General features: G+C 45.3%; 1 protein-coding gene across 3 annotated transcripts in view; it reads right to left on the bottom strand.

Moving 5' to 3' along the window:
- Positions 1-813: 813 nt before the first annotated feature.
- kdm5a (lysine demethylase 5A) overlaps positions 814-17,966 on the bottom strand; it is a 39,811-nt gene continuing 22,658 nt past the window's right edge. For all 3 annotated transcript variants that reach the window (XM_081364479.1, XM_081364480.1, XM_081364481.1), the window contains 13 exons: positions 17,206-17,387; positions 16,996-17,120; positions 16,487-16,640; positions 16,111-16,234; positions 15,672-16,027; positions 11,806-11,944; positions 11,524-11,703; positions 10,170-10,874; positions 9,957-10,085; positions 9,564-9,708; positions 8,148-8,368; positions 4,249-4,650; positions 814-1,641 (listed from right to left, as the gene is read on the bottom strand). In XM_081364479.1, coding sequence (XP_081220605.1) covers positions 1,453-1,641; positions 4,249-4,650; positions 8,148-8,368; positions 9,564-9,708; positions 9,957-10,085; positions 10,170-10,874; positions 11,524-11,703; positions 11,806-11,944; positions 15,672-16,027; positions 16,111-16,234; positions 16,487-16,640; positions 16,996-17,120; positions 17,206-17,387 — 3,051 coding nt within the window. In that variant the 3' untranslated portion in view covers positions 814-1,452. The remainder of the gene's footprint in view (positions 1,642-4,248; positions 4,651-8,147; positions 8,369-9,563; positions 9,709-9,956; positions 10,086-10,169; positions 10,875-11,523; positions 11,704-11,805; positions 11,945-15,671; positions 16,028-16,110; positions 16,235-16,486; positions 16,641-16,995; positions 17,121-17,205; positions 17,388-17,966) is intronic.

Here is a 17,966-nt window from a genome sequence, read left to right as displayed (position 1 = left end):
TAAAACGGATGGGCCAGGGAGAATGTAAGACCTGGGCTCGAGAAATGGTTCAGTCAGGAGAATACAGGGGTCGTTCAGTATTAAAGTGAAGCCCCATGCCCTCTCAGGAGGGGAACAGGAGATTATTTAAGTCATAAATGGAAGCCTTTTGGCTTCTCAGGGACAAAGAACAATTTGACCTGCCCAGGGGGGTAGAAGCCAGTCCAAACCGGTTAAGATATGGGGATATCAGTAAGGAAAGTTACAGAAACTGGGGAGTATAGTGCCAGAGAAGACACTAAAATTGTTGAGTCTGTTAGGTTCTGTCTTCCTGATACCGGGTAGCTGCGGTAACTGTGAACAGAATTCTCTCAGAGAATAAACTTTTTCTCTTTATTACAATTTGCCTCTGAAAGTTTTCTTATGCCTTTTGATGCTGTTTGATTAACTTTTGAAAATTGCCCTTACAGACACCCATCAATGACCAGAGGGTAAAAGACGTAAGATCATGAAAGATCACTGTTCTAAACACTTTTGCAAGGTTAGTCCCATCAAATCTGTGAAAGAGTTTTAAGACGGAGGAGTTTTTATCCACAGTAGTGAATACATCACCCCAAAACATCATGAATGAACAAAACAAACTGAGTGATTTAAGGCGGCAGTTTCGGCCCAGAATGCCCTGTATTGTGTCCAGAGATGAACCGTGTGCAAGTGTCAGATTTATGCATGCTGTTAGTGTTCACGTGCTCTGTCATAGGAATCAATCAGCTCAAATGATATAAGCATTTCTTTTGCTCTTTTATAGCAGTGACACAGACTTGACATGTATCATCATCATCAATCAATCATCTTTCTTTATTTGACAAAATCTGAGAAACCACCATCCACCTTCCCATCATGAACTGCTTAAAATCCATTTACAGAATAAATAGATGTAATACAACCATTATAAGTCTCGTCCTCAGTCAGAAAAAACGGTCGAACAGAAGTCCACTGGACTCGGGTCAGGAGCCAGAAAGCACATGTTTATTCTGTAGAGTATTGTGTGTGTGTGTGTGTGTGTGTGTGTGTGTGTGTGTGTGTGTGTGTGTGTGTGTTGTCCAGTCGAACAGGAAGTCCACTATGTCTACTGTGACTGAGGACTCGGGTTAAGCACACAATTCCCCAAGCCATGTTTATTCTGTAGAGTCTTGATCCTCCACACCGTGTGTGTGTGTGTGTGTTGTCCGGTCAAACAGGAAGTCCACTTTGTCTACTGTGTCTGAGGACTCGGGTTAAACACACGATTCCCGATTCCCCAAGCCATGTTTATTCTGTAGAGTCTTGATCCTCCAGGACTACAATAACAACCAGCTAAACCTAGCAGAGACAGGAAGTGATACATTTCTCTGTGTGTGTGTGTGTGTGTGTGTGTGTGTGTGTGAGAGAGAGTGTGTGGGGGGTTAAAAGTCTTCTGTGTAATGTGTGTGGTGGTTAACTGGCCTCCTGAGGGTCGGTTTGGGGGACTGCTGATGACATCACTAGGGTCATGGCACCACCGGAGGCTTTAAACGAGCAGGTCGAGCAGATGTAGTCCTCGTTCTCCGCCATCTCACACGTCACGCCCACACACACCTGATGAAACCACTCGTCACAGCCGCCGTCACACTGGACCCAGTCCACCTGAACACACACACACAGCAGTGGACATGAGTTACGCCCCTTTAGCCTTTCTGCTAACTCTCATCACAGCATTAGAAGACTAGTGTTAGTAGTGTGTGGACATGCTGAGGAGCATCACAATGAAGAGTTAGCAGATATTACGCATCAGTCTACCAACACTATAACGACTGCTAGTTGACATGGAGTTACAGTAACAGTAATATTTAAAGAATACTATTAAAATATAGTGTCACTCCTCATATGATGCTCTGTGTGAGGAATACAAGTCATCCTTCACTGAAGCACCTCTCAAATCACTAGGGATGGGTGACATATAAAACAACAGAAACAATTAAGCAGGGGGAATCATTATTTGATCCCACTTGAAGTTTGCCCACTTACAAAGAAATCAAGGGTCTATAATTTATGGTAGATTTATTTTAATAGATAGAGACTGAAAATCAACCAAAATCCAGAAAAATACAAAGGTTATAAATTGATTAGCATTTGATGGAGTGAAATAATTATTTGTTCCCTTACCGACCAGCAAGAATTCTGCCTCCCACAGATCAGCAAGAAGCTTGGTGAGGAGGAGACTTTTGTTGGTGTGATTATTCAGAAATGGAAAAAAAAACCATCAATTATCCTCGGTCTGGAGCTCAATGCAAGATCTGGCCCCGTGGGGTACAAATGATCATGAGAAAGGTGAGGGATCAGCCCAGAACTACACAGGAGGAGCTTGTTAATGATCTCAAGGCAGTTGGGTCACAGTCACCAAGCAGAGCACTGGTAACACACTACGCCACAATGGACTGAAATCCTGCAGCACCCACAAGGTCAAGAAGGCACATGTACAGGACCGTCTGAAGTTTGCCAATGAACATCTAATGATTCAGAGAAGGCTTGGGAGAAGGTGGAGGAAGCACCGTGGTCAGATGAGACCATAAATGAGCTCTTTGGCATCAATTCAACTGATCAACTGGACTCAAGCAAGCTGTGTTTGGAGGGAAGAGTAATGAGGACTATGACCCCCAAGAACACCCTCCCTGCGGTCAAGCACGACGGTGGAAACCTTATGCTCTGGGGCTGTTTCTCTACTAAGGGTACAGGACGACTTCACCGTATTGAGGGGCCCATGCACTGTAAAGTCTTGTACGAGAACCTTCTTCCCTCAGCCAGAACACTAGAGATGGGTCGTGGATGGGTCTTCCAGCATGACAATGACCCAAACACACCTCCAAGGCAACAAAGAAGAGGCTCAGGAAGAAGCACATTTAGCTCTTGGAGTGGCCTAGCCAGTGTCCAGGCCTTAATCTTATAGACAATCTGTGGAGGGAGCTGAAACTTTGAGTTGCCAAGCCACAGACAAGAAACGTTAAGTATTTAGAGAGGATCTGTAAAGAGGAGTGGACCAACATCCCTCCTGAGATGTGTGCAAACCTGGTGACCAACTACAAGAAACGTCTTACCTCTGTGCTTGCCAACAAGGGCTTCCCAACAAGTACTAAACAATATTTTGCTTGGGGATCAAAAAACTTATCACTTCACTTCCTGAAATGGAAATCAATTTAAAACCTTTATATAATGTGTTTTTTCTGGATTTTTTGGTTGATACTCTGTCTTTATCCATTAAAATAAACCTAACATAAAAATGATTGACCCTTAATTTCTTTGTAAGTGGGCAAACTTACTAAATGAGCAGGGGATCAAGTATGCTCTATCATTAAATAGTGCTTGATAATTTGCTCACTCTCTTGTAATTATGTAACTTATCTGAAAACAACATGGTTTGGGTTTTACTTTTACTGTCTGCACCATGAGAATATAAATGAATACAGAATCTGTGTTAAAATTCAAACTTGTAATTGATTTGAAATATTACTGTGTGCAATTATTATTGTGTGATGTTTTTAAGTACAGTTGCACTATTTAAACTATCTGCACTTTTACAGAATTAAAGTATGTCTGCAATTTTTCCATTTCTGCAAGGCAGACGTATTGACTGGTCAACCAATAGATGGCGATGTACACCAGTGGTGTAGGTGAGATCACCTGTTCATATCACATGATATATAATCTTCCTCTACGAAATCACGATGACTTGTACATTCTGAGCTTCAGAAAGCTTTTAACCTATTGGACTCATTCATGTTAAATCACAGGCCTAGCGCCAATGAGTCTGGATCACATTGCCCCATTGTCACTTTAGTGGCATGGCAGAGACTACACAGAACTCCCCTCCCCACGGCAGGCACTGAGGCCAGGTGGCATGGATGGCACAGCGAGGATCATCACACACACACGGAGAACGGAGTGAATGTGTGAATGAAGGTGGAGAACGGTGTGGGAGACTCACCTTGTCCCTGCAGGGCCTCTGGAGAACACTGTGGCTCAGAGTGAATGTGTGAAAGGTGGAGAACGGAGTGAATGAGTGAAAGGTGGAGAACGGAGTGAATGAGTGAAAGGTGGAGAACGGAGTGAATGAGTGAAAGGTGGAGAACGGAGTGAATGAGTGAAAGGTGGAGAACGGAGTGAATGAGTGAAAGGTGGAGAACGGAGTGAATGAGTGAAAGGTGGAGAACGGAGTGAATGAGTGAATGAAGGTGGAGAACGGTGTAGGAGGCTCACCTTGTCCCTGCAGGGCCTCTGGCAGCTGCTGGCGGAGCACACGGCGTTCTCGTCGTTGGAGTCCTCCGCTCCGGACCAGTCGTACTTGGAGGGAATGTCCAGGATCTTGCGGGTCTGGGTCTGGGTCTTCTTCTCTAGCGCCTCCTCCCGGGCGGCCGCCTTCTCCTTCCTCTTGCGCTCCTTCTCCTGCTTGGCGATCCGCTTGGCCAGCGCCTTCAGCTCACGGGACCGGTCCGGGCTCAGCTTCAGCTTCTTCTTCCGGGGCTTGAGCTCCAGAACCCTGGGCTTGGGCCGGGCCTCCATCAGCAGCTGCTGCTCCGCTCGCTCCAGCTTCCTCTTCCTCTTCTTCTCCGCGTCCTTCAGCTTCAGCTTCACGGGTTTGTCCAGCACCGAGTCCTCGGGCTGCGGAAGGGAGGAGAACCACAGGTTAAACACCTCAATCTGTCACCAGTGCTGCGTTCCAGTCCACTTTTAGACACGCACTTGCAAACTTCCCTAAGCACTTCCCCTCGGGGGAATCCCTGCCGCCATTTTGAAGTGCATTCCACTTGGACGAGGGAAGTTTATATGGACACACCCTCGTTCCCTCGATTTTGACCGAGGGAGCGAGTCTGCTTCAAATGTACACTTCAGGCACCTATATGTCCCACAATGCAGTACGATTGTGACGTCACCACATATCTCGTCTAATTACCACCACACAGACAACTCTATAATATATATAATTCAGTGGCGGCTGCTGGTCTTTCAAAGAGGGGAAGCTCATTTTCGGCCTACATCATAAAAATTATTCATTTATACGTAAATTCTACGTTCCTTTTCAAGAAAATGCTCTGTGAAAAATGAATGTAATAATATAATAAAAGTATAAATAATAATATAATAAAGTATAATAATAATGCTAGCCTACTAATAATAAGATATTTTAAGAATTATTTTGAAATTATTACTAATAATAATAATATAAAAAATACAATAAGTAATAATATAATAAAGGTATAAATGTATAATTGTGTGAAATGTATTATAAAAAAAATATGTGTATTCATATTAAACCCTTTTAAACGTAAATTTAAAATATTCTGGCTGACCCCTGTGAGTTTCCATGGTGACGCGTCATTGCTTGTCACGTGACAAATCTGCTTTTATTTAATTTTTTTATTCAAAATATTCACAAATTTATAAAGTTATAAATAAATAAATTAATAAAGTTAGCTATGGCATGAAATATTTGATATTCCGATTGTCAAATATATGCAAGTGGAAGTGTTATGTTGTTTAAACACATTTAAAACGATTGCGTTAGTTTGTGCCACTGTTCAGAGAATCGGATCTGTTGGATTTAACGTTACAGCACGTGAATACATCCACTTCTCCCGAAATACATGAAAGTAAGTGGCCGGTGAACTGGGAGAAGAATATAGTTAGCTTAAAATTAAAGTTACTTACACAACACAATACTTACACAATCTGATGAATAAACTGAGTTTGCCGTTGCCCATCACTGCGGATTACTGGAGTTCATTAAACACACCATTATTGAAAATTGGCTAGCAATTTCGACAAGCAAATACCAAGAAATAGGTTGCAGCAGTTTGTCTTTGAAAAATCCGCGATGGGACTGAGCTCGAACAGCTTCAACATCAGCGACTTTTTTTATTGTATGAAATCGCTGTCAATCAAAAGGAGACACAGCCTTTCGACAGACCCTCCAATCATCACGCGGAAGCCCGGAGTCCAGGCCAGCCAACTCCCCGTTCACCCCCAGAGAAGCTGAGCTTCCATGGGCGGGACATAATCGCAGCATTTATCCAATCACCGTCTAGTTTCGAAGCGCTGAAAAAAACTGTTTGAAGCAGCCCCATAGAAGTCAATGGAAGCTGGGCTTCAACAGGAAAATGCACTGGCTGTGACGCTACGGTTATGTATGAGAAGGAAATCGAGTCAGCAGACCTGCTGTATGTAACTGATTCTGAACGAACTCTTCTTTGAGACGAACGTTTTCTAACGCATTTTAGTCAATAAAATGTTAATACAATAGTACATATTTGACCGTTAATTTTTTTGACATTATAGGGGAAGCCGAGCATCCCTTGCAGTCTTAAACAAATCGCCACTGATATAATTATTATAATGTTTTAAATTTAAAACAACCCAAACACACCTATAAACATTTGGATGCTGCATTAAACAAATTATTAAAGGGAAAAATATAAATAATAAATCAACTCCACAGCTGATTCCAAGTGATCAAGGGCTTAGAACGTTCCAGTTCAGCCCATTGCAGTTTCCGCCAGTAGTGGGCACTCACAATGACGTACATCCGGGTGAACGAGACGAAGGGAAGTTAGCGAGTAGGGATGCACCGATTGATCGGCTGGTGACCGGAATTGGCCGACTTTCACGTGATCGGCCGGGACCGGCGACCGGCCGGTCAGTCTAACAAATGCCGATTTTATGCCGGTCAAATGCACTCGGGCGCCGCATGATTAACATCGCGCAACATCAGAATCACACGTGCACACGGAACACACGTGTAGGAAACCTCGTGAATTACGTCCGTTCAGACCGCAAGTGCGTATTTTTTTCAGCGTGCATGTTAATCGATGAGTGCATTCACAACGGGAGCGGGAGCAGCGCATGAGCGTCTCAAGCAGGAGCGTCGCGAGCAGTGAAGCGCGTGTTTCGGCGCCGAGTCTATTTGCTGCACTGCTCACGCTCAATTAAAGGGAAAGCACACTTTTGATGGATAAAATAGCCTAAATAGGGTTTCACAAAAAACGCCCAAAATGCACAGAATTTGCGTGTTTTAACAAGAACTGGAATAGGCTATGTCAGAAAAGAAAACGAAGACTAATATTTATAGAAAATGTACCCATTTAAACTTGTTTTATTATTCAGTTTGTACAAGTGATTGCAATAGGCCTGTGTGTGAGTGCTTTGAGAAATATCTTTATACTGCAAGGCTATTTATTTTGTATTTATATATTATTTTATTGCCATTCCCTGTTTTCATACAGACTTTTAGTTTGCTAAATACATATATAAAAAATTATTGGATATTGAATGTGAAAAGGAAATGGTTCTTCCATAACACTGCACTTTAGATGTTTGAATTACCCACACCTGGAGTAATTTATATAGTTCTATTTTATAGCGTATTTTATATTCTATTTTATATCTGTTCAAAACAATATGTACTAAGCAAATTGTAAAATGTTCTATTACAGAAAAGATATAAAATAAATATTTGTGTGTGCTGTAAAGTGGTTAGAAAAAATTAAATCGGAATCGGCTAAAATCGGTATCGGCAGGTCAAACTTAATGAAAAATCGGAAATCGGAATCGGCCCAGAAAATTGTAATCGGTGCATCTCTATTAGTGAGTGAAGCGCATGACAATTTTGGACTGGAACGCAGCACAGGACAGGACTGCAGCACACTTTATAAAGACAAAATCAAGGCTTTTTAACAACTAAATTGAAATAAAAATGAACGCAATACTGAAACATTTTTTTTATTCTATTTTCAAAGCTTTGCTGATAATAATAATTAGATGAGTGTGTTTTGTGCTGGTACCATGGCTGGTTTAGACAGCTAACTCATGAAGACATTCATATTATTCATATTCTATGCAGTGGTCAGTGATAACAATTAATTGTTTTATAAAGGAATAATATTTGCCACCTTAAACTGGCATTGTTACCTACACAAGGGCATTTTTGTTTTTAAAACTCATTAGATGTATGCATCATCTTCTGTGTCAAATTCTAGCCTTCAAATTAAATTTTATTAGAATAATAACAGTATAGGGCTTTTACCAGTCAAATGAAATAATGAAATCAGTGTGAGTGAGAGTGACCGGAGCAGTGTCAGTGTAAACACGGCGGCGTCTCTGACCTCCATGGCCTGCAGGAAGCGGTCCTCTGCGGGCGGGTGCGTGGCCTGCAGGATCCTCCAGATGTGCTGCGTCTCGTCGAGCGACACCTCCAGCAGGTCGCCCTCCATCATCAGCTCCTCCAGCTGCAGCGTGGCCGTCGGGGACAGCTCCAGCACCGGCGGCTCCAGGCTACGGGGAACCAGCGGGGTCTTCCTCGGCTGCTTGCGGGAGCCGGCCGGGTCTGAGGAGGACAACAGGAAATCAGGAGAACAGGAGATGTGTGTGTGTGTGTGTGTCAGGTCTGAGGAGGAGAACAGTGCCCGGTTGCATAAAGCACCTTAAGTGTAATTTTCCCTTAAGTTCGCCCTTATGTTTCCCTTAAACCTAAGGGTGTTGCAGAAAAAAACCCTTAAGTGTTACTTAAGGCTTTCTTTAAGTGAAACGTCATAAACACTTAGAATTTCCCTTAAATGCTGTTTTTTCACTTAAATAATCCCTTAAAAAGAGTTTAGTGTTGCATAAAACCCCTTAACGGTCATTTCCCTAAGTATAACTTAAGGTTTGGAAATCGTAACCTTAAGAGTAACGCGGACAAAAATAAGACGACATGGATGAATTTATGGAACCAGCTGAAGATCATTATGTGCCAAGATGAATTTTTAGGGATAGGGAGAACCCTTTGGACCATTTTAGCGATGAAAAATTGTTGCAAGAATACCGATTTGATCGACGCGCAATATTTGCGCAATACATCGCTGACAAACTAGAGAGCGACCTTGACCATGTCACACATCGCAACCACTCTTTACCTGCGGTGTTACAAATGCTTATAACACTGCGTTTTTTTGCAACTGGGAGTTTTCAGTAGTGGGATATGTTTTACACGTGCATAAATCGGCTACCATTCAATAAATGTAGGCAACAATTAGTGTGTATTGGATTTTTAGGTGATATTCTCAATTCATTCAGTTAACGGACGCTCTGAGGTAAAGTGTTCAGACTGCAGACTTATAGCAACGATTATATTTAATTGAACAGTACAGTCATAACATAACGTACAGACATTATCTTAATTCCATAATGTCCTTAAACATAACAATATTGCTGGCCATAAACTGAGAAAGTGCGCGTCTGGTGTGTGATACAGTTGTCCTAGACGCGACGCAGGCGTGTTAGTGTTTTGCGTATCTATGGCAACAACAGACTTTTATAATGAGAATCCAGGATCGCTGTCGTGAAACACTTAAATGTTTCCCTTACCTAAGAGAACCGTTTAAGAGATTATATGCAACACCCTTAAGTTATTCTCTTAGGTAAGGGGAAATCGCCCCTTAAGTATCACACTTAAGGGAAAAACTTAAGGTGCTTTATGCAACCGGGCACAGGAGATCAGGGACGGAGGAGGAGATCAGGAGGTGTGTGTGCTGGAGTCTCACTCTGAGGAACAGACTTCGAGGCGGAGGAGTATGCGTGCTCGGCACAGAACGACGGGGTCGTCGGCCACATGTGGCTCACCACCTCCTCAGACTTCACTGGGATCTCCTCGTCGCAGAACAAGTACGGCTTCACCTCTCCCGAGTCCTGAGAACAGAAACACTGAGATGACAGAGGAACTGCACCACATCACGGTGAGATGTTCACCATAAACGTCCTGACAGCAGCACTACATCAGAACACTCACACACAGTGGTCCTCAGGACCACAGTGGTTACCTCACTGTAAGGTCCTCAACAAGACACTCGTTTAGGGGAATCATTCATGTCTGGACCCATGCCACTCTGAACTGTGTTAGAGGTTTGAGCACTAGCGATGTGAGCTTCATCACGTACCTTGACGTCATAGCCGTAGGTCTCTCTGATGTCCTCGTCGGAGTCGGTCTCCTCATCGTCGTAGTCCCCCGAGGGCCGTGGAGACGTGGCCCTGCTGAAGCCGGCCTGCTGGAAGGTCTGGATGTGGCCCTGTGAGCGAAACAGAGTTAGTCAGGGCTCACTCGTGTGTGTGTGTGTGTGTGTGTGTGTGTGTGTGTGTGAGACGGCACGTGCCTGCAGGTCAGGGTTGGCGGCCGCCTTCTGAAGCTCGGCAGTGATGATCTTCTCGGTCTTCTCACGCGCGGCCAGCTCCACCATGCGCTGGCTGAGCACCGAGAGCTTGGCCAGGGCGGAGGACAGCTCGTCGGTGGCCAGGGCCTGTCGAGCGCGGTCCTGCCAGCCCATGGCTCTCTCCGTCAGGCACTGCAGCGCCTCGCCCTCCGGCAGCCGCACCGACAGCTTCTGCAGAGACACCAGCAGCGCCAGGATGGTCTCCAGCCGGGGCCGGCGTGAGCGCTGGCACAGCGGGCACAGGAACTTGGCCTCCTTGCTGGCCGCCAGCCTCTTCTGCGAGCCGGCTTTGGGCAGGGGCACGCAGGCGCCGTGGAACCAGTCCTTGCACAGCTCGCACTGCAGCATGAAGCCGCCGGCCGGCTTGCGGCACAGGCAGAACTTCGCCTCCTCCGTGCGCTCCAGCAGGGCCATCTTGGCCAGGTTGGCGGCGCGCAGCGAGTGGATGGCCTGCACCTCCTGCTGCTCGCGGGCCTTGAAGGCGGCCACGACGGCGGCGGGGTCACGCACCTCCTCCACGCCCTCCTCCGGGTCGCTCGCTCCCTCCAGATCCAGGCCGGCGCGCTCCTTCTCCAGCAGCTCCTTCACACGCTTGCGCTTGCTCTTGCTGGAGCCATACACGCCGACGTCCACGCGCGGGCTGAGCACCTGGAAGAGTTCCAGCACAGGTGAGTGCAGGTCAACACTACCTCACATCAACATGCAGCTACTCCTGAAGGAAACTCACATTCATCTCTATAGCGCTCTGCACAATACACACCCTCTCAAAGCTTTTCATGCAGTTAGCTAGCATCCTGTGTTCAAGGCAGAAAGTGTGCATGAGGTGTGCCGTTTCTCAGAGAGTGCAGAACGCTTGAATGGTCAAACTGGCATGACTTATAAAGTTGTGCTAATTATACGCTGTGCAACTGGATTATGGTGCCATGTGATGATTTTAAGCTGTTTGCACATTTTGAGAGAGAGAGAGCTGTTTGTGAAATCACTTCTCACAAGAAGTTGTCAAATTATTGATCTGTCAAAAGTTATTTAATAAAGATATCTGTGTTGTACCTCACCTTGAGCAGTATCATTGTTTTACCCACACTGGACAGAGATCGAGACAGAAAGCACATCATATATGCATTACCTCTCAGGCTTATGTCTTCTGAGTTTGAGTCTGAGTTTCTGAGATCGGTTTCTGAGATCGGTTTCGGAGATCTGTTTCTGAGATCGGGTTCTAAGGGTTCAGGAAGGTGCGAAAGGGTTCCCTCTCTCAATAAGGTGTGTGTATATGTGTGAGAGAGAGAGAGTGTGTCACCTGCAGTAGGGTGTGTGTTGAGTTCTTCTTCAGGAAGGTGCGAGCGGTTCTCTCTCTCCAGGCTCGGGCCGACCCCACCTGTGCCTCCACCTGTGGCAGCGCCTCCAGCCTCACCGGGACGGAGCGACCTCGAGCCAGAAGACCCTCCAGCTGCTCCAGGTAGGCGTAGCTGCTGCCGTTCTGTTCACGGAGACACGCGTCACATGACAGGCTACAGCTACAGCGGAGTCAGCATGTGTGAGTAAACTAGCATGTCCAGGTCACTGCGGGACACACGGTCACCTGAATGGCCTCCACTCGGGCCGTCCACTCCTTGGCTCTGAGCAGGGCGTCTCTGAGGGCCAGGACATTGGGCAGATGCGCTGGGATGTTCCTGGCCTCCGTCACGATGCTCTCCAGCGTCAGCAGGCTGTGGCGAGGCCTGCAGAAGAGCAAAGACACCACCGTCACATGGGGGAGCCAACACACACTCCACAGAGAAGGCAGTCAATGCTTCAATGGTTTTCCAGGACTTAAAGGGGACATATCATGACTTTTCCCGTGTTTAAGTGCTAATAATCGTGTCCCTGGTGCTTCTACCAACCCAGAAAATGTGAAAAGTTGTTTTGGTGAGCCTTTCTCTGCAAGCATGTAATAAAATAAGCAGATTTCGCTCTCCTTCTGACGTATAATAATATCTTATTATAATATTCCCGGTCCTTAATCTGCACGTTTACACACACCAGCCGACATCTGGTTCCACACGCGCCAACAGAGACCAGTTCTAACGCACTGATGAAGATCCAGCAGAGCCTGAAGCTGTTCTGTGGTTGAGCACAGACGAGCACTGAACACTATTGACCAGAACATGTCACCGCTGTCTTATAAACACCTCAGGAACTGTGGACACTTGTGGAAGAGTTCAACATGATGATGAGATGATCAGTGTAACTCCACAACAACTACAGAAATGTCTCCTCTAACATTCAGAAGCTCTTCCTGAGTCTCTCCGTAAGGCTGCACTCGCTACTGGTTATTCTGGGATTCTGGATGAGGGAGATTGGCCTGTTCTGTTATTGCCGGAGTTTCTGAAGCTCGTGTAGCTTATCGGATCTGTCTAGCTTATCGGATCTGTCTCAGCTGCTCAGTGAACCCAAACAAACAGATGAACTTGAGGAATTAACTAGCACTATGAGAGCACCATTCTCTCTGGAACATTGGATATTGTTGCGCCCATTAGATTAAAAAAGGTCAGAGAGAAAAGTAAAGCACCATGGTACAACAATACTACGCGTGTTCTAAAGAGAGAAACCCGTAATTTAGAGCGTAAATGGAAACAAACTAACTTAGAGGTCTTTAGAATCGCATGGAAAGACAGTATGTCACACCAGGGGTGGTGTGGCGCAATGGATAAGACACATGCCTTTGGTGTGAGAGACCTGGGTTCGAATCCACTGTGAGACACCAATGTGTCCCTGAGCAAGACACTTAACCCCTAGTTGCTCCAGAGGCGTGTGACCTCTGACATATATAGCAATTGTAAGTCGCTTTGGATAAAAAGCGTCAGCTAAATGAATAAATGAATAAATGTAAAAATGTAAATGTAAATGTCACGTTATAAAAAGGCCCTAAAAGCGGCCAGGGCTGAGCATCTCCGCAAACTAATAGAAAACAACCATAACAATCCTAAGTTCTTATTTAACACCGTGGCGAGACTAACAAATAAACAGATGTCTCCTGAACAAAATATTCCATTACAGTTTAGTAGTAATGATTTCATGAAGTTCTTCACTGAGAAAATAGAAAACATCAGAACCACAATTGTAAACGTTCAATCCTCAATCGCGCCTTATAATTCAGCCTCAATTATCACACCGCAAGAACAATTACAGTGCTTTACAACTATAGAACAAAAAGAGTTAAATAAACTTATCACTTCATCTAAAACAACAACATGTTTACTAGATCCTATACCAACTAAACTATTGAAAGAAGTGTTACCTTTAGTGGAAGAGCCTCTCCTCAATATTATTAACTCGTCTTTATCTTTAGGTTATGTTCCAAAAACATTTAAATTGGCAGTTATAAAACCTCTCATTAAGAAACCACAATTAGATCCGAATAATCTAGTAAATTATAGACCCATTTCAAATCTACCTTTTATGTCTAAAATACTAGAAAAAGTTGTGTCCGCTCAACTGGGCTCTTTCTTACAAGAAAATGACACCTATGAAAAGTTTCAGTCTGGGTTCAGGCCGCATCATAGCACTGAAACTGCGCTCGTTAAAATCACAAATGATTTACTATTAGCTTCTGACCAAGGCTGTATCTCAATACTAGTTTTACTTGATCTTAGTGCTGCGTTCGATACTATAGATCACACAATACTCTTAGATCGGCTACAAAATTATACTGGTGTTCAAGGACAAGCATTAAGCTGGTTCAGATCATACCTATCTGACCGCTACCATATTGTCTATTTAAATGGAGAGAAATCGATCATAACTCCAGTAAACTATGGAGTGCCGCAGGGATCTGTGTTAGGCCCTCTATTATTCTCAATATATATGCTGCCACTTGGAAATATTATAAGGAAACATGGAATTAGTTTCCATTGTTATGCTGATGACACTCAAATCTATATTTCATAACGGCCGGATGAAAACGCTAAATTATCAAATTGACAGAGTGTGTTAAAGATATAAAAGATTGGATGACGCATAATTTTCTTTTATTAAATCCAGATAAGACAGAGGTAATACTTATCGGTTCAAAAAACCGCCCACAAAACCTCTCACAATACAACTTTAACATAGTAGGATGTCCTGTTACTTTATCCTCTACAGTAAAAGACCTGGGTGTTATATTAGACTGCAACCTGTCTTTTGAAAATCATATTTCATATGTTACAAGAACAGCCTTTTTCCACCTTAGAAACATTGCTAAGCTACGTAATATGCTATCAGTTTCTGACGCAGAAAAGTTAGTTCATGCATTCATGACCTCGAGACTAGATTACTGTAATGCTTTATTAGCTGGTTGTCCTGCATCCTCAATAAACAAGCTACAGTTAGTCCAAAATGCCGCCGCTAGAGTTCTTACTAGATCAAGAAAATATGATCATATAACACCGATTTTATCATCACTACATTGGTTACCTATAAAGTCCCGTATTAATTACAAGGTATTGTTACTGACTTATAAAGCCCTAAACGGCTTAGCTCCAGTCTATTTAACGGATCTTCTATCGCCCTATAATCCATCGCGCTCTTTAAGGTCACTTAATTCGAGGCTTCTGGTCATACCTAGGATATCCAGATCCACCAAAGGAGGGAGAGCATTTTCACATTTAGCACCAAAACTCTGGAATAGTCTTCCTGATACTGTTCGTTGCTCAGACTCGCTCTCCCAGTTTAAAACTAGATTAAAGACGCATCTCTTCAGCCAGGCATTCATATAATACTTTTAATCCTACAGTAAATCCGACCTCTAGTTCATAAACGCCAGAGGAGAACTGGCCCCCGACTGAGCCCGGGTTCTCCCAAGGTTTTTTTTTCTCCATTAGGTCACCTGATGGAGTTTTTCGGTTCCTTGCCACTGTCGCCTTTGGCTTGCTCAGTTGGGGATATTTGGATATTTGGATATTTAATTTAACTAATCAATCAACGATACTATTGATCAGCATTATCAAACGTGGACGTTCCATTAGAAACAAACATTGATGTATTGTTTTAATTTATTACTGTGAAGCTGCTTTGATACAACCTGTGTTGTGAAAAGCGCGATATAAATAAACTTGACTTGACTTGACTTGACGTGTAAAGACTCCGCCCTCTTCTGAACGGAGGCGGAGCTAAAACTCATTTGCATTTAAAGGGACACACATGTTTTTGCTCACTCTCAAAAAGCTATAATAAATGATCTGGGGGGATTTTTGAACTGAAATTTCACAGCCACATTCTGGGGAAACCATAGATTTATATTATTTATATTTATATTACATCTTGTGATAGGGGCAAAATAAACTTTAAACTTCAAAAAGTCAAATTCAAGAAGCTTGTATGAACCCTGAAGATCAGTCTTTGTGCTGTGACACCTGATTAAAGAAGGCCGTGCAGAAGCCCTGATGTGTGTGTGTGTGTGTGTGTGTGTGTGAGAGAGAGAGTCACCTGGCCTGCAGACAGGCCCGCGCCCGCTCCTCCCAGTGCTCGGACACCGTCAGCAGCTCCTGCAGCTCGGCCATGGCCTTCTCCACAGCGTGGTGCGGCGCCAGACCCACTCCGGAGTCGATGAGCCGCTTCATCAGCTCCAGCGTGAGGCGCGGCGGATCCGCTAGCGTCAGCCGCACCTCGTCCAGCCAGCGCGCCTGCGTCAGCTCCTGCTCCAGCCGCGGCAGCTCCGGCAGCTCCAGGTCCAGCCCCGAGCCCAGAGCCAGCAGAGCCGCCAGCTTCCCGGAGTCCGGCGTGCGGTCCGCCAGCGCCGCCTGCGCCCGCTCGTGGAAGCCCTGCACGCTCTCCAGCAGATCCTGTGAGCACACACACACACACACGTGAGGACTCGCTGCAGGGGTCAGGGGTCAGCAGTGCAGGGGTCAGGGGTCAGACTCACCTTGACCTGTCGGGCCTGGCTGATGACGCAGGGCAGGCGGTACAGCTGCTCCACAAACACCTTCAGCTCCTCCACCGTCAGTTTGCTGCGTGCCTTCTGTGCACTGCTGTCAGGACGCTCCCTCCTGAACACACACACACACACATTCATGTGACGTGTACCTGTGCTTGTTGCCTGTGCTTGTTGCTGAGCAGCAGCTGAGCCACAGACGAGCACACACACACACACACACACACACACACACACACACACACACACACACACACACACACACACACACACACACACACACACACACACACACACATGTGCCTGTGCTTGTTGCTGAGCAGCAGCTGAGCCATAGACGAGCACACACACACACACACACACACACCTGTGCCTGTGCTTGTTGCTGAGCAGCAGCTGGGCTACAGACGAGCAGGTCTCGGCCTCCTTCACTGTGTCTCTCAGGTTGCGGAACAGGAAGTTGTTCTCCGGGTACTTCCTGTCCTCCGCGTCCTCCATCAGCACCTTCAGCTCGATCAGATCTGTGGAGCACCAGAGACACGTGTGTGTAACCCACAGCTCAAGCCTGTCGTCTGTTCGCAATAAGACACTATGAGGCTGATACAAATCAAATTAAATCTTATACACTGAAAAATTACAACTGGGTTAAATAATGTTACGAGATTGTTTTAAATATATTTTGAATATGCAAATAAGAAATGTTGGAAAGAATGACACTTTTAAACATAACCCTAAACCGCCAGTAGGAGGCGACAGGCGAGTCATTGAGTCATTTATTCAAACGATTCGTTGAAACGGCTGATTCATTCAGAAAGGAGTCAGTTGTTTATGAACGAGTCACTGAATCACTGAGTCATTGGGCGTGTTGTGTCTGACCTTTCTTGCTCCTGCTATCGGCCGCCAGCGCCTCCGAGACCCTCCTGGCCCAGGTGTCGTAGGACTGCGCTCGCGACTTCACCCCGTACAGCATCACAGGGAACTCGTCCTGGTGGTACCTGAACCTGCAGCACACACACACACAGGTCATCAGATCCTGCAGCACACACACACACAGGTCATCATCAGCGGGTGTGTGTGGACTCTCACCGCAGGCACTTGTCTCGGGCGGGGCAGCTGCACAGGTGAGCGGCGTGACGCAGACACACCAGACGCTGAGGGCTGCACACACAGGTGAGCGCTGACAGGAAGCAGGTGGTCTTGCACTTCCAGCACTGCCGCTCGTCATCCGGCACCAGCTCAAACACCTCCTGCTCCGAGGACAGCACCCCCTGCAGGACACCCCAGGAGATCAGTTAATGACAGCACTCAGCTCATAACCCTGAGGGGATCGCCTGATGAATGTCTTTCACTCACACAGCTTCTTAAAAACACCTAGAGTAATATAATGCCATCATTAAAGTAGCAGTTATACAGCATTATAATAGGGTTAGTTCCAGTCCTTGATTCTGATTGGTCAATCGCTGTGTTTTATTCATGATCAAGCGCTTCACCCAGCGGTGTATCACTACACAGCTTTAGCAACCACTCTTAGCAGCGTAAACGTAGGGGTGGTGTGGCGCAATGGATAAGACACATGCCTTTGGTGTGAGAGACCCGGGTTCGAATCCACTGTGAGACACCAATGTGTCCCTGAGCAAGACACTTAACCCCTAGTAGCTCCATAGCAATTGTAAGTCGCTTTGGATAAAAGCGTCAGCTAAATGAATAAATGTAAATGTAAATGTAAACATGTGTTCTCACTGATATTGCTCATTGAAGCTTATAGAGTAGAGTATTGTGTGAGATCGAGTAAGTGAGTGTCCCTGCATTTTCAGTAGATAAAGCACTTTTCTTCAGGTCAGTCCTAT

This window comes from Scardinius erythrophthalmus, assembly GCF_964197995.2.
Source record: "Scardinius erythrophthalmus genome assembly, chromosome: 4".
NCBI classification, from domain to species: domain Eukaryota; kingdom Metazoa; phylum Chordata; class Actinopteri; order Cypriniformes; family Leuciscidae; genus Scardinius; species Scardinius erythrophthalmus.
This window is presented reverse-complemented; position numbering and strand designations above follow the sequence as displayed.